The sequence below is a fragment of the Carcharhinus amblyrhynchos genome, chromosome 7, assembly GCF_965287045.1.
Source record: "Carcharhinus amblyrhynchos chromosome 7, sCarAmb.v2.hapA, whole genome shotgun sequence".
NCBI lineage: Eukaryota > Metazoa > Chordata > Chondrichthyes > Carcharhiniformes > Carcharhinidae > Carcharhinus > Carcharhinus amblyrhynchos.
The window spans coordinates 127,191,226-127,207,808 of record NC_137330.1 but is presented as its reverse complement, the minus strand read 5'-3'; the positions used below and the strand labels follow the sequence as shown (position 1 = coordinate 127,207,808).

At 45.8% G+C, this 16,583-nt stretch overlaps 1 protein-coding gene across 1 annotated transcript in view; it reads right to left on the bottom strand.

Moving 5' to 3' along the window:
• Positions 1–16,583, bottom strand: part of LOC145345624 (dynein axonemal heavy chain 8-like) — a gene marked incomplete at its 3' end in the record, with an annotated part of 1,250,971 nt that overhangs the window by 981,273 nt on the left and 253,115 nt on the right. Inside the window, exon 12 of the mRNA XM_080193458.1 lies at positions 15,711–15,857. Within this exon, the coding sequence (XP_080049584.1) occupies positions 15,711–15,857 (147 nt within the window). The remainder of the gene's footprint in view (positions 1–15,710; positions 15,858–16,583) is intronic.

Below are 16,583 nucleotides of genomic sequence, written 5' to 3'. Positions count from 1 at the left end.
GTTGCTGCCAGGAAGATGGAAGAAGGGAGTGTCATTCTGTCTCACTCTCTCCCGAAGCTTTCTGAAAGTTCAAAGACTGGTCAGCCTTCGATATTTGGATCTAACATTCAAAGGACCAATTCACAGTAGATGTTAAAAAGCTGAAGATACAGCATCACTTGCTACTTGTGCTAAGTCTGGAGATGGGTGTATGCGTGAGACGATGTTTAACTTATAACAGCAGAAACATACCTATAGAACGCCTTAGGATTCTCCTTAATCCTATCAGCCAAAGTCATCTCATGTCCTCTTTTAGCCCTTCTTAACTCCCTCCTAGCCAATCTAAAGCTTTCTAATGCACTACCTGAGCCCTCAAGCCTCATCCGAACATAAGCCTCCTTTTTCTTCCTAACCAACGAATCAACTTTTTTAGTACACCACGGTTCCCTAGCCCTACCAAATCCTCCTTGCCTGACAGGGACATACCTATTGCAGACCCGCAGTAGCTGTTCCTTGAAAAAATTCCACATTTTGGACGTTCCCAGTCCCTGTAATCTCATAGTCCAACCTATGCTTCCTAATTCTCTCCTAATAGCCTCATAATTACCCTTCCCCCAGCTAAAACTACTGACCCGAGGTTCATGCCTATCCCTATCCATCACTAAGGTGAACGTAACCGAATTGTGGTCACTATCACCCAAATGCACACCAACTTCCAAGTCTAGCACCTGGTCTGGCTCATTACCCAGCACCAAATCCAATATAGCCTCACCTCTAGTTGGCCTATCAACATACTGAGTCAAAAAACCTTCCTGCACACTTTGAACAAAAACTGACCCCTCTAACGAGCTAGAGCTATAGCAATTCCAATCAATATTAGTAAAGTTAAAATCCCCCATAACAATTACCCTATTACTTTCACTCCCAACCAGGATCGTCTCCGCAATCCTTTCCTCAACCTCTCTAGAACTTTTTGGAGGTCTATAAAAGACTCCCAGCAGGGTGACCTCTCTCCTATTTCTAATCTCCGCCCATACTACCTCAACACTGTAATACAGTCCTTGACCAATAATGCTACCCCACCCCCCCTTCTACCTCCTTCTCTACTCCGACTAAAGCATTTGTACCCCGGGACCTGCAACATCCATTCCTGACCCTGCTCTATCCATGTCTCTGAAATGGCCACAACATCAAAGTCCCAGGTACTGATCTATGCTGCAAGTTCATCCACTTTATTGCGAATACTCCTCGCATTAAAGTATACGCATTTCAAACCCTGCTCCGCCCCACCCCCACAATGCCGTGCATTGCAGTCCCCAACTATGCCCCCCTCACTTTCACCCCCTCTAAGTCTTGTAATTGGTAAAAGCTACGCAAATTCATTTTGTTATATTTTAACCATATTCTTAAAGAAACTTTATTTGATAAAAACTTTCCAGTGGGTCAGTTGAATCATGCCTGGAGTGAAATGCTCACCTTATTCTCACCCACACCAAAATCAAATGTAATACTTAGGGACTAGGCTAATTTCACAAAACATTTTACAGTTTCTGACCTGGGTCTTAACCTCCTGGACAAAGTATTCAAATCTTTCAGTGTATGAGTGCAACCATTCAGCATTTTCTTCATACTATCCCACAATGCCAAAAACCTCCAACATTTGATTTATTATTGTCACATAGAATCATAGAGTCATAGAGGTTTACAGCATGGAAACAGGCCCTCTGCCCCAACTTGTCCACGCCACCTTTTTTTTAACCCCCTAAACTAATCCCAATTGCCCGCATTTGGAACATAGAACATTACAGCACAGTACAGGCCCGTTGGCCCTCAATGTTGTGCAGAGCCATGTCCAATTTCAAGATCAAGCTATCCCATTGCCTATAATTCTGGCACGCTCAATGTCCCGATCCAATAACCGCTTGGAAGTTCCTAAAGTGTCCGACTCCACTATAACAGCAGGCGGTCTATTCCACACCCCAACCACTCTCTGAATGAAGAATCTACCTCGGACATCTTTCCTATATCTCCCACCATGAACCTTATAGTTATGCCCCCTAGTAACAGCTACATCCATCTGAGGGAATAGTATCTGCACATCCACTTTATCAATCCCCCTCATCATCTTATAAACATCCATCAAGTCGCCTCTCATCCTGTTCCATTCTAAAGAGAAAAGCCCCAGCTCCCTCAACCTTTCCTCATAAGGCTTACCCTCCAAACCAGGCAGCATCCTGATAAATCTCCTCTGCACTCTCTCCAATACTTCCACATCCTTCTTATAGTGAGATGACCAGAACTGAACACAATAAACCAACTGTGATCTCACTAACGTCTGGTATAGTTGCAGCATAGCCCCACGGCTCTTAAACTCAAATGTGTGCAGGAAGCTTTCCTGACACAGTATGTCGATAGGCCAGCAAGAGGTGAAGCTACATTGGAATTGGTACTGGGTAATGAACCAGACCAGGTGTTAGACTTGGAGGTAGGTGAGCACTTTGGTGATTGTGACCACAATTCGGTTATGTTTACCTTAGTGATGGAAAGGGATAGCTATATACCAAAGGGCAGAAGTTATAGCTGGGGGAAAGGTAATTATGAGGCTGTTAGGCAAGATTTAGGATACATAGGTTGGAGTAGGAAACTGCAGGGGCTGGGAACATCTGAAATGTGGATTTCATTCAAGGAGCAGCTACTGCGAGTCCTTATTAAATAGGTACCTGTCAGGCAGGGAGGAAGTGGTCGAACGAGGGAACTGTGGTGTACTAAAGACGTTGAATCTCTGGTGAAGAGGAAGAAAGAGGCTTATGTAAAAATGAGACATGAAGGCTCAGTTAGGGCACTGGAGAGTTTCAAATTAGCTAGGAAGGAGCTAAAAACAGTGTTAAGAAGAGTTAGAATAGGACATGAGAACACTTTGGCGGATAGATCAAGAGAACCCTCAAGCCTTCTATAGGTATGTCAAGAATAAAAGATTGGTTAGGGCAAGATTAGGGCCAGTCAGAGACAGTAGTGGGAAGTTGTCCATGGAGCATGAAGAGATAGGAGAGGCACTAAATGAATATTTTTTGTCAGTATTCATGCAGGAAAAAGTCAATGTAGTCGAGGAGAATACTGAGATACAGGCTTTTAGACGAGACGGGATTGTGATACATAAGGAGGAGGTGTTAGCAATTCTTGAGAGTATGAAAATAGATAAGTCCCCTGGGCTGGATGGGATTTACCCTAGGATTCTCTGGGAGGCTAGGGAGGAGATTGCAGAGCCTTTGGCTTTGATCTTCATGTCGTCATTGGCTTCAGGTATAGTGCTGGAAGACTGGAGGATAGCAAATAAGAACATAAGAACATAAGAAATAGGAGCAGGAGTAGGCCATCTAGCCCTTCGAGCCTGCCCCGCCATTCAATAAGATCATGGCTGATCTGTTGTGGCTTAGTTCCACTTTCCCGCCCTCTCCCCATAACCCTTAATCCCCTCTCTTATCAAAAACCCATCAACCCGCTTCTTAAAAATATTTAGCGAGGCAGCCTCCACCACTTCAACGGGCAGAGAATTCCAGAGATTCACCACCCTTTGAGTGAAGAAGTTCCTCCTCAACTCCGTTCTAAACCGCCTCCCCTTTATCTTGAGGCTGTGCCCCCTAGTCCTACTGTCTTTTTTGAGCGGGAAGAGTCTCTCCACCTCTATCCTATCCATCCCATTCATCATCTTATACGTCTCAATGAGATCTCCCCTCATTCTTCTAAACTCTAGCGAGTACAAGCCTAGTTTATTCAGCCTCTCCTCATAGCTCAAACCTCTCCTCATAGCTCATGTTGTCCCCTTGTTCAAGAGGGGGAGTAGAGACCATCCTGGGAATTATAGACCGGTGAGCCTTACTTCTGTTGTGGGCAAAGTTTTGGAAAGAATTATAAGGGATAGGATTTATAATCATCTAGAGAGAAATAAATTGATTAGGGATAGTCAACACGGTTTTGTGAAGGGTAGGTCGTGCCTCATAAACCTTATCGAGATTTTTGAAAAGGTGACGAAAGAGGTGGATAAGGGTAAGGCAGCTGACGTGGTGTATATGGATTTTAGCAAAGCGTTTGATAAGGTTCCCCATGGTAGGCTACTGCAGAAAATGCAGATGCATGAGATTGAGGGTGATTTAGCAGTTTGGATCAGGAATTGGCTAGCTGATAGAAGACAGAGGGTGGTGGTTGATGGGAAATATTCAACTTGGAGTTCAGTTATAAGTGGTGTACCTCAGGGATCTGTTATGGGGCCACTGCTGTTTGTCATTTTTGTAAATGACCTAGATGAGGGTGTAGAAGGATAGGTTAGTAAATTTGCTGATAACACCAAAGTCGGAGGAGTTGTAGACAGTGCGGATGGATGTTACAGTTCGCAGAGGGACATAGATAAGCTGCAGAGCTGGGCCGAGAGGTGGCAAATGGAGTTTAATGCGAAAAGTGTGAGGTGATTCACTTTGGTAAGAGTAACAGGAGTACAGAATATAGGGCTAATGGAAGGACTCTTGGTAGTGTCGACGAGCAGAGAGATCTCGGTGTACATGTGCATAGATCCCTGAAAGTTGGCACCCAGGTTGATAAGGTTGTTAAGAAGGCGTACGGTGTGTCAGCTTTTATTGGTAGAGGGATTGAATTTCGGAGCCGTGAGGTCATGTTGCAACTGTACAAAACTCTGGTGCGGCCACACTTGGAGTATTGCATACAGTTCTGTTCGCCGCATTATAAGAAGGATGTGAAGGCATTGGAAAGGGTGCAGAGGAGATTTACCAGGATGTTGCCTGGTATGGTTATGGGGAGAGGGCGGGAAAGTGGAACTGAGCAGCGACAGATCAGCCATGATCTTATTGAATGGCGGGGCAGGCTCGAAGGGCTGGATGGCCTACTCCTGCTCCTATTTCTTATGTTCTTATGGTGGGAAGGTTTTATGAGGAAAGACTGAGGGACTTGAGGTTATTTTCGTTAGAGAGAAGAAGGTTAAGAGGTGACCTAATTGAGGTATACAAGATGATCAGAGGGTTAGATAGGGTGGATAGTGAGAGTCTTTTTCCTCGGATGGTGATGGCTAACACGAGGGGACATAGCTTTAAATTTAGGAGTGGTAATTATAGGACGGATGTCAGAGGTAGGTTCTTTACTCAGAGGGTAGTAAGGGCGTGGAATGCCCTGCCTGCAGCAGTTGTGGACTCACCAACTTTCAGGGCGTTCAAATGGTCAGTGGATAGGCATATGGATAACATTGGAATAGTTTAGGTTAGAGGATCATTAGGTTGGTTCCACTGGTCAGCGCAACATCGAGGGCTGAAGGGCCTGTACTGCGCTGTAATGTTCTATGTTCTATGTTAGTGAACACTGAAGAAAAGTATTCATTCAATGCCTCACCTATCTCTTCTGACTCCATGCACAAGTTCCCACTACTATCCTTGACTGGCCCTAACCTCACCCTGGTCATTCTTTTATTTCTCACATAAGAGTAAAATGCCTTGGGGTTTTCTTTTATCCAACCCGCCAAGGACTTCTCATGCCCCCTCCAAGCTCTCCTAAGCCCTTTCTTTAACTCATTCCTAGCTACCTTGTGATCCTCAAGCAACCCAACTGAACCTTATTTTTTCATCCTTACATACGCTTCCTTTTTCCTCTTGACAAGACATTCAACCTCCTTTGTGAATCATAGTTCCTTCACTCGGCCATTTCCTCCCTGCCTGCCAAGGACATACCTATCAAGGACACGCAGTATTTGTTCCTTGAAAAAGTTCCACTTTTCCTTTGTGCCCATTCCTGACAGTTTCTGTTCCCACCTTATGCTCCCTAATTCTTGCCTCATCGCATCATAATTACCTCTGCCTCAATTATAAACCTTGCCCTGTCATGTGACCCTATCCCTCTCCATTGCGATAATGAAGGACACCAAATTGTGGTCACTATCTCCAAAGTGATCTCCCACAAACAAATCTAACGCTTGGCCCGGTTCATTACCCAGTACCAAGTCCAAAGTGGCCCCACCTCTTGTCGGCTTATCCACATATTGTGTCAGGAAACTCTTTTTGTACAGTGTGTGCAGGAGAGTTTCCTGACACAACTTTAACTTTCCAAATATTGATTGGAACCTTTATAGGTCGAATAGTTCAGATGGGACAGTTTTTGTACAGTGTGTGCAGGACTGTCCCATCCGAACTATTCGACCTATAAAGGTTCCAATCAATATTTGGAAAGTTAAAGTCACCCATGATGGACTTTATGGACTTTAGTAAGGCGTTTGATAAGGTTCACCATGGAAGGCTTCTGCAGAAAATGCAGATGTATGGGATTGAGGGTGATTTAGGTAATTGGATCAGGAATTGGCTGGCGGATAGGAGACAGAGGGTGGTGGTTGATGGTAAGTATTCGTCATGGAGTTCGGTTACGAGTGGTGCGCCTCAGGGATCTGTTTTGGGGCCACTGCTGTTTGTAATTTTTATTAATGATCTGGATGAGGGTATAGTTGGGTGGATTAGTAAATTTGCTGATGACACCAAAGTTGGAGGTCTGGTAGATAGTGAGGAAGGGTGTCTTAGTTTACAGGGGGACTTGGACAAGTTGCAGAGCTGGGCCGAGAGGTGGCAGATGGAGTTTAATGCGGAAAAGTGTGAGGTAATTCACTTTGGCAGGAATAACAGATGTGTGGAGTATTGGGCTAACGGTAGGACTCTGAATAGTGTGGATGAACAGAGGGATCTAGGTGTATGTGTACATAGATCCCTGAAAGTTGGGAATCAAGTAGATAGGGTTGTTAGGAAGGCATACGGTGTCTTGGCGTTTATTGGTAGGGGGATTGAATTTAGGAGCCGCAGCGTCATGTTGCAACTGTACAAGACTCTGGTGCGGCCGCACTTGGAGTATTGTGTGCAGTTCTGGTCCCCACATTATAGGAAGGATGTGAAGGCTTTGGAGAGGGTGCAGAGGAGGTTTACCAGGATGTTGCCTGGTATGGAGGGGAGGTCCTATGAGGAGAGACTGAGGGATTTGAGGTTGTTTTTGTTAGAAAGAAGGCGGCTAAGAGGGGACCTTATTGAAACATATAAGATGATTAGAGGTTTAGATAGGGTGGACAGTGATAGCCTTTTTCCTCGGATGGAGAAAGCTAGCATGAGGGGGCATAGCTTTAAATTAAGGGGTGGTAGTTATAGGACGGATGTCAGGGGTAGGTTCTTTACTCAGAGAGTGGTGAGGGATTGGAATGCCCTGCCTGCTGCAGTTGTAAATGCGCCTAGTTTGGGGGCGTTTAAGAGATCCGTGGATAGGTTTATGGATGGAAAGGGTTTGGTTTAGGTTAGAGGGTCATTGCTTTTTAATTGGTCGGCACAACATCGTGGGCCGAAGGGCCTGTTCTGCGCTGTAATGTTCTATGTTCTATGATAACCACCCTATGACCTCCACAGCTATCTATAATCTGCTTTGCCATTTCTTCCTCCACATCTTTATTACTATTTGGGGGCCTATCAAAAACTCCTAACAACATGACCAATCTTTTCCTATTTCTAACTTCAGCCCATATTACCTCAGTTGGCAGATCCCCCTCGAATTGCCTTTCTGCAGCCGTTAAACTATCCTTGATTAACAATGCTACTCTTCCACCTCTTTTACTGCCTTCCCTATTCATATATCCCCATATCCCATTATACCCATCGTACCCATGTAACTATCTAAATGCTTTTTAAAAGACAAAATTGTACCTGCCTCTATTACTACCTCTGGCAGCTTATTCCAGACACTCTACCCTTTGTGTGAAAAAATTGCCCCTCTGGACAATCTCACCTATCTCTTCCCCCTCACCTTAAACCTATGCCCTCTAGTTTTAGACGCCCCTACCTTTGGAAAGAGATATTGACTATCTAACTGATCTATCTATGCCCCTCATTATTTTATAGATCTCGATAAGATCACCCAGCAGCCTCCTACGCTCCAGAGAAAAAGTCCCAGTCTATCCAGCCTCTCCTTATATCTCAATCCATCAAGTCCCGGTAGCATCCTAGTAAATCTTTTCTAGGGTGACCACAATTGCACACAGTATTCCAAGTGTGGCCTTCGCAATGTCTTGTACAACTTCAACAAGATATTCCAATTCCTGTACTCAATGTTCTGACTGATGAAACCAAGCATGCCGAATGCCTTCTTCACCACTCTGTCCACTTGTGACTCCACTTTCAAGGAGCTGTGCGCATGTATCGCTACATCTCTTTGTTAACATGTATTAAAATACAGTGAAAAGTATTATTTTTTGTACACTATGCAAAGCATACTGTTCATAGAGAAGGAAAGAAGACAGTGCGGAATATAGTGTTACAGTCATAGCTAGGATGTAAAGATAACTTAATGCAAGCTAAGTCCATTCAAAAGTCTGACAGCAGAAGGGAAGAAGTTCTTGAGTCGGTTGGTATGCGACCTCAGACTTTTTTATCTTTTTGCCGATGGAAGAAGGTGGAAGAGAGAATGTCTGGGCTGCGAATTATGATGGCTGCTTTGCCAAGGCAGTGGGAAGTGTAGACAGAGTCAATGGATGGGAGGCTGGTTTGCATGATGGATTGGGCTACATTCACAACCTTTTGTAGTTTCTTGCAGTCTTGGGCAGAGTAGGAGCCATACCAAGCTGTATTTTTATCATGGGAAGGCTTGTGTAAGCGAAAATATGTCACAAAGTTTTTAGCACTATCTTGCTTTCTTTCTTTGAAACAAGGTAACCCTGAACTCGCCTGTTCATTCCTCCAGCACGCAATTATTTGTTGCAATACTTGCTACTCACAGTAGGAGGACTATTCCAGACACTGTTCCTGAATATTTTGAGCAGAGAATATGGCATCACATTTTTGATGCTATTTCCTTTCAAAATCTTCGTATAAATTCTGATTTTTTTCAATGGCTGCTGCTGTTATTCAGCATCCATCTGTCATCTGCTGCTATGTTTTTATCTTAATTCTCTTTGAAAGGCAGCAGCATTGATTGATGATTTTTCTTACTTCACTGGATTCCTGCAGTTCTTTTTCAAGTTTTGTAGTGTGGATTCAACAACTTCATCGCCAGTTTTCATTATGGCAGTTTAAAAGAGATGCAGCAGATCACAAAGGTATGAAACAAACAAGTCTTTATTGGGGAAGGTGTTGCTCTTACAGGTTCTTATATTTGACTGACTGACTGTAAGCCCAGCCCAAAAGCTGATGATGCCATCAGTACATCACATCATCAAATTCTTAAAGAGAACTTGTCCCAAGATGTGGAGGCAGCCGACTGTCTGACACACTCTGCTGTCTGTGATGACTTTCGCTGGCAGCCTCTGGCAGGCTGAGACCTGAAGGGCCCCAGTCTGCATTTAGGGTGCTATTATGTGGCAGTGCCACTTTCCTCGGCCTCTGGAGTTTCTTGATTTTCAAAAGGTGTTTGATAAGGTGCCGCACAAAAGGTTACTTCAGAAGGTTAGGGGGCATGGAGTTGGGAGTAAGATGTTAGCGTGGATAGAGGATTGGTTGTCTAATAGGAGGCAGAAAGTTGGTATCAATGGGTGCTATTCTGATTGGCGGTTGGTGACTAGTGGAGTGCCGCAGGGATCGGTGCTGGGGCCTCAGCGATTGACCATTTATATAGATGATCTGGAGGAGGGGGCTGAGTGTAGGGTAATGAAATTTGCTGATGACACAAAGATGAGTGGAAAAGCAAATTCTGCGGAAGCTGTGGAAAGTCTGCAGAGGGATCTGGATAGGCTGAGCGAGTGGATGAGGACCTGGCAGATGGCGTACAATGTTAGCAAGTGTGAGGTTATCCACTTTGACAGAAATAATAGTAGGAGGGATTACTATTTAAAGGGCAAAAAGCTGCAGCATGCTACGGTGCAGAGGGACCTGGGGGTCCTTGTGCATGAGTCGCAAAAACCCAGTCTGCAGGTGCAGCAGGTGATCAAGAAGGTGAATGGGATGCTGGCCTTTATAGTGAGGGGGATAGAATATAAAAGCAGGGAGGTCTTGCTGCAACTGTACAAGGCACTGGTGAGGCCGCAGCTGGAGTACTGTGTGCAGTTTTGGTCGCCGCACTTGCACAAGGATATTTTGGCCTTGGAGGGAGTGCAGAGGAGGTTCACTAGGTTGATACCGGAGATGAGGGGGTTAGACTATGAAGAGAGATTAAATAGACTGGGTCTGTACTCGTTGGAATTTAGAAAGATGAGGGGGGATCTTATAGAGACGTATAAGATAATGAAAGGGATGGATAAGGTAGAAGTAGAGAGATTCTTCCCGCTCAGAAAGGACAGCAGGACTAGAGGGCACAGCCTCAAGATAAGTGGGGGGGGCAGTTTAGAACAGAGGTGAGGAAGAACTTCTGCACTGAAAGGGTGGTGAATCTCTGGAATTCTCTGCCCGTTGAAGTGGTGGAGGCTACCCCGCTAAATATATTTAAGTCACGGGTAGATAGGTTTTTAACAGACAAGGGAATTAAGGGTTATGGGGAGAAAGCGGAAAGTGGAACTGATCCACTTCAGATCAGCCATGATCTTATTGAATGGTGGGGCAGGCTCGAAGGCCTACTCCTGCTCCTATTTCATATGTTCTTATGGAGCTGGAACTGAAGCCATCACATGAAGTGTGGATTTAGATGGGCTGGACGCTACCTAACTCAGGGTGGATATCCCTGGACTATTAGTGATCATTTTCTTTCCATACATGGAATCCAGAACCAGGGGTCACAGTCTGAGGATTCAGGGTAGACCACTTAGGGCAGAGGTGAGGGGACATTTCTTCACCCACAGGAAGTAGTTGATGCCAAAACATTGAATGTATTCAAGAGGCAGCTATACATAGCACTTGGGGCAAATGGGATCAAAGGTTATGGGGAGAAAGCAGGATTAGGCTATTGTGTTGGATGATCAACCATGATCGTATTGAATGGCGGACAGGCTCGAAGGGCCAAATGGCCTCCTCCTGTTCCTATCTTCTATGTTTCTATGATGCCTGGCTTGTATGGATGGTGAGTGGGAGCAGAAAGGTGATGAGGAGATAGCCCACAGTGGAAATGAAGATTTATGTGGGAGACCAAGTGTTGGTGTCTCTTGAGCTGGCAGTGAATGAACTTCCTTTGTGATGGTTGATGAAAGAAGTGACTTATCCTGGATAGAATGGAAATAATCATTCAGCCTTTTGCAGCACTGGATGCCGTCCCCTTCTGCAGGGAGTTGGCATTGACCACTGATGCCATTACCTCTAATGCTGGGGTGGTATCACTACTAGAAGGTCTCCTCCCTTATTGAAGGTAGAGGATGTTGCAATGTGACACTACTGCATCCATAGCAGTCTGGTGAGGGAGGCTTCTGAAAATCTGAGTGCAGACTTCTTTACAGCACTGAGTATTTGTGGAGGTGCTGGGGCAGGCTTTAAATGGATGATGATTAATGTGCTCAGCTGATGAGGGGGCTGGCGAATCAGAGTTCGCCCACCATGGAGGTGATGAAAGTCCCTTAGTAAAATGTTTTCTTCAAAGCACCTAACAATACAGCACCAAAATCCACCATTACCACCAGCAGTCGAAAAGCTGCTCTTTTGTTTCTATAACATAATTTGAGGATGAGGGGTAAACCCATTCAAACTGAGGTGAAGAGAAATTTCTTCACCCAGAGGATGGTGAATGTGTGGAATTCATTACCATGGAATGTAGTTGAGACCAAAACATTGCCTAATTTGAAGAAGAAATTAGATATGGCTCTTGGGGCTAAAGAGATTAAGGGATATGGCGGGTGGGGCAGGGGGGCGAGGTCAGGATATTGAATTCAATGATTAGCCATGATCAAAATGAATGGCAGAGCAGGCTCCAAGGACCTAATGGCCTGCTTCAAGTTTCTATGTTTTAACCCCACTATCGCACTCTACCAAACACAGGATAAATTCCACCTTGTCTCCCTCACAAGTCACTTCTAAACTTTTTACTTTCAAAGATCAACAGCAGGATTTTCTGGCCCTTTCCTCTGATGTTGACTTGTAGTCCCATCGCAGATTCACAGCAGTGCAATGGCAAGTCATGTAAGTGATCATTGATTTCAGCAGGACCATGCTAATGGCCAATGCAGAGCCAACTCCACTGCCAGAAAGCCTGCTGCAGTGGGGTGGGGAAAATCCCATCCCAATCTCAAATCTCCCTCAATGCCACTGTGACCAGACTATTTCAACAATTGTTCATTTTTGAGGACTTCATTCTCGTCTCCCAAGACTGAATTCTGATTCTGCACTCCAGCATGAACACCAGATTTTTGCACCATTTCTTCACACAGGCTCACTGTTCTCAGGATGGTTCAGGCTCTTCCTGAACAGGAGCAACCCTAAACTAAGAATGGATGGCCAGACATTGTGCTGCACATTGTATATGCACTGAAACTTGCGGATTACACCACTCAGGAGCTAACCCCCTCCCCAACTCCACACACCACTGCCTCGGAGGTCGCCAAGGTCATTTTCCGGTCCAGGGTCCGCTCCGTGGAGCAGGACGAAAAGTGCTCACGCTTCTTCTTCCAGAAGGTGCACAGAGAAACCTCTGTAATCAGCAGCCTGAAGGAAGAGGACGGCTCAGTGGGGTCAGCGCAGTCTGACATTCTGAGGATCTGCAAATCCTTCTATGCCGGACTGTATGACCTGAAGCCGACAGACAGCACGGCCTCCCAGTCTTTCCTGTCGTCTATCACGCAGGTCTTAGACGACGGTGAGCGGGACAGCCTGGAGAGACCGGTATTTCTGGAAGAGCTGACCAAGGCCGTCGAGTCCTTGCAGAAGGGTAAAACTCCCGGAAGCGACGGCTTACCGGCGGAGTTTTACTCGGCGTTGTGGGACTTGACGGGCCCGGACCTCCTGGAAGTATACGAGAGTATGCTTCTGGAGGGCAGGATGTCAGAATCCATGAGGAAAGGCATCATTACCCTCATCTACAAGCAGAAGGGGGAGAGGGAAGAAATTCGGAATTGGCGACCCATTTCACTATTGAACGTGGATTACAAAATTCTGGCCAAGGTCATCGCCAACCGGGTCAAGTCTGCTCTGGGGTCAGTAATCCATCCTGATCAAACCTGTGCTGTACCCGGCAGGAAGATCTCTGACAGCCTGGCGCTACTCAGGGATACGATTGCCTACGTGCAGGACAGGCAGGTGGATACGTGCCTCATCAGCCTCGACCAGGAGAAGGCGTTTGACAGAATATCGCACAACTACATGATGGATGTGCTCTCCAAAATGGGTTTTGGGGAGGGAATACGCAATTGGATCCGGCTGCTCTACACAGACATCAGTAGCGCAGTCTCAGTCAACGGGTGGGAAACAGATAGCTTCCAAATCAGGTCTGGAGTCAGACAGGGCTGCCCTCTCTCCTCCGTCCTTTTTGTGTGTTGCATTGAACCCTTTGCCCAGGCCCTCAGAAGCGACCCTGGCATCAAAGGGGTGACAATCCCAGGCAGCGGAGGAACGCAGGTCAAAGCCTCCCTGTACATGGATGACGTGGCTGTGTTCTGCTCGGACCCCTCGTCTGTCCGCAGGCTCCTCCAGGTCTGCGAGCAGTTCGAGCTGGCCTCGGGAGCCAAAGTCAACCAGGGAAAGAGCGAGGCCATGTTCTTTGGGAACTGGGCCGACAAATCCTTTGTCCCCTTCACCGTCAGGGCAGAGTACCTGAAGGTGCTGGGGATATGGTTCGGAGCGGCAGGGGCATGCATCAAAAACTGGGAGGAGCGCATCGCGAAAGCCAGGCAGAAACTCGGCTTGTGGAAGCAACGCTCGCTCTCCATCACAGGGAAAAACCTGGTGATCCGGTGCGAGTTGCTGTCCGTGTTGTTGTACGTGGCGCAGGTGTGGCCTATCCCCAAATCCTGCGCTGCAGCAGTGACGCAGGCCATCTTCAAATTTATCTGGAGATCAAAGATGGATCGCGTCCGGAGGGAGGCGATGCACAAATCTCCAGAGAACGGAGGGAAAGACATTCCCAACGCCGCCCTCATCCTGATGGCCACCTTTGTGTGCGGCTGCATCAAGCTGTGCGTAGATCCTCGGTACACCAACAGCAAGTGCCACTACTTTTTGAGGTTCAACCTGTCCCGAGTGTTGCGAAGGATGGGTCTGGCCACACTGCCGCGGAACGCTCCGAGTAGTTGGACCGTACCGCAGCACCTGTCCTTCGTGGAGAAATTTTTCCGCAAACACACCTTTGACCACAAGGCGATTAAGCAGTGGTCAGCGCGTAACGTCCTTGGGGCCCTGAGAGAAAAGGAGACGGCGGATCCTGTCGGATGGTTCCCTGAGCAGACTGTCAGTGTCATCTGGCAGAACGCCTCATCACCAGAACTGACAAACAAGCACCAAGATCTGGCTTGGCTGGTGGTGAGAAGGGCACTCCCCGTCAGATCCTTTATGCACGCTCGAGGTCTCAACATCACCGCACGCTGCCCTCGAAGCGGCTGCGGGGCTGACGAGACGGTCGCACACCTCCTTGTGGAATGTGCCTTTGCAAAGAAGGTCTGGAGCGAGATGCAGTGGTATTTGTCGAGGTTCGTCCCGAGCAGCTCGGTGACGCAGGACTCTGTGCTCTACGGGCTGTTTCCGGGAACGCACACCGAGACAAATATCAACTGCTGCTGGAAGGTCATCAACTCGGTGAAGGACGCACTTTGGTCCGCCCGAAACTTGCTGATCTTCCAGCTGAAAGAACTGTCCTCGACCGAGTGTTGCAGACTGGCACATTCCAAGGTCCAGGACTACGTGCTGAGGGACGGGCTGAAGCTTGGGGCAGCCGCCGCAAAGGCACAATGGGGAAAGGCCACACTGTAAGGCCTTTTAACGGAGGCAGACCGAGGGCCCAGGAACTGCAGAATACCCTCGACCTGCGTAACTGTGTGCCAATCTGAGCACTAACGGCACACAGTAATCTTTTGAGGCGTGTATATAGTTTTTAAGTATTGAAATGTAATCATGGTAATTAGTACAAATATGTAAATATTGAGACATGGACATAGTTTTTTAAGTACTGAAATGTAGTCACTGTAGTTCGGACAGATCTGCAAAAATGTTTTGATTCCGCATTGTTTTGCTACTCGAAGCCCTGTACACTGTAATAGATTACTTGAGATTTTTATGAATAAAGTATATTTTTGGAAAAAAAAACTCCACACACCACAACACCCTCCCACCCCCATTACTGCTGAAAGAAGTCGCTTTGGTCAGTTTGAAGAAGCAGCTTGTGATTCCAAATAAACCTGTTAGACTTTAACTTGATGTTGTGAGACTTCTTACTGCAGAGAATAGTTAGAAAGTGGAAATCGTTAGAGGCAAATAACTAAAATGCTTTCAAAAGAAAACTAGACAGGTGCATGGGAGAAAAGGAAATAGATAATGCCAAAAGACTGAGAATGATTATGGCGTGATGGGAGGAGACATGTATTGAACACCAATGGTCCAGATAATCTAATGAGCTGCACTTGAAACCATATGTGTGCATATTTTATGTAAAATCACAATGATTCTCTTATCCACTTATCTGCTTCTAACAGACCAATATGATCTTGTTTACTGAAGGATTGGGAAATGTGTGGGATTTCCAAGATGTTACCTAACATTAATTCTAATATCTGGAATACAAGTTGCTACTAAACGGTTGTGGTTACAGAATATTTGTACTGAGCAGATGGATAGAAATCTAGATTATAATTGCAATGCATTTTCTCACAGATTCTATTGTACCTTTGCCAGTCTTTTGCAGAAGACTTCAAGTTTACCAAATATGTACATTTCTGACACATCAAATGGAATATCTCGCACTGTTTCAGTTGTGTGTTTCTTGGTGTTCTGAAAATATGTGCGATATTCTGCTAACAATTTTTTACACTCCTGAAAAACAAGAAAATAAGATCGCATTGAAGATAATCGGATTATTGCACAAACTGTTTACATTATGGGTGCACAGATGAGCATCCCTAGTCATTCTGCTGCTTTTTTATACCAATATCTGATAAAATGTAACTGGACAATTATAGTATTGTTTGAGAGTTATCAGTTGCATGTTGCTGCCTGCTAAATGATAGAAGTATGGAATACTTAAACAGAACATTCTGAAAATCTGTTTTTAGAATTAAATCCCAAGACACACCTATGGAACAGAAACTAACATTTGATTTTGTGAATCAATTTATGTCTCTCAATCAAAATTGCCATTGTATAGTTCCATTGTATCAGCTTCCATAAAGGGAGTAGGGGGCATGAGAAAGGTTGGTAGCGTTCCTTCAAGTAGGGTACAGATAAAGGCTGGGATAAAGACACTTTACCTGAATGCACGAAGCATTCAGAACAAAGTGAATGAGCTGGTGGCGCAGATCAGCACAAATGGGTATGATCTGGTGGCCATTACTGAAACGTGGTTGCAGGGTGACAGGGACTGGGAGCTGAATGTCCAGGAGTATCAAGTGTTTAGGAAGGATACATGGGAGGAAAAAGGGGGTGGGGTAGCTCTGCTGATTAAGGATAATATCAGGGCGGTAGTAAGGGAAGATATAGGCTCCAAAGAGCAGAACGTGGAATCGTTGTGGGTGGAGATAAAGAACAGCAAGGGGAGGAAGA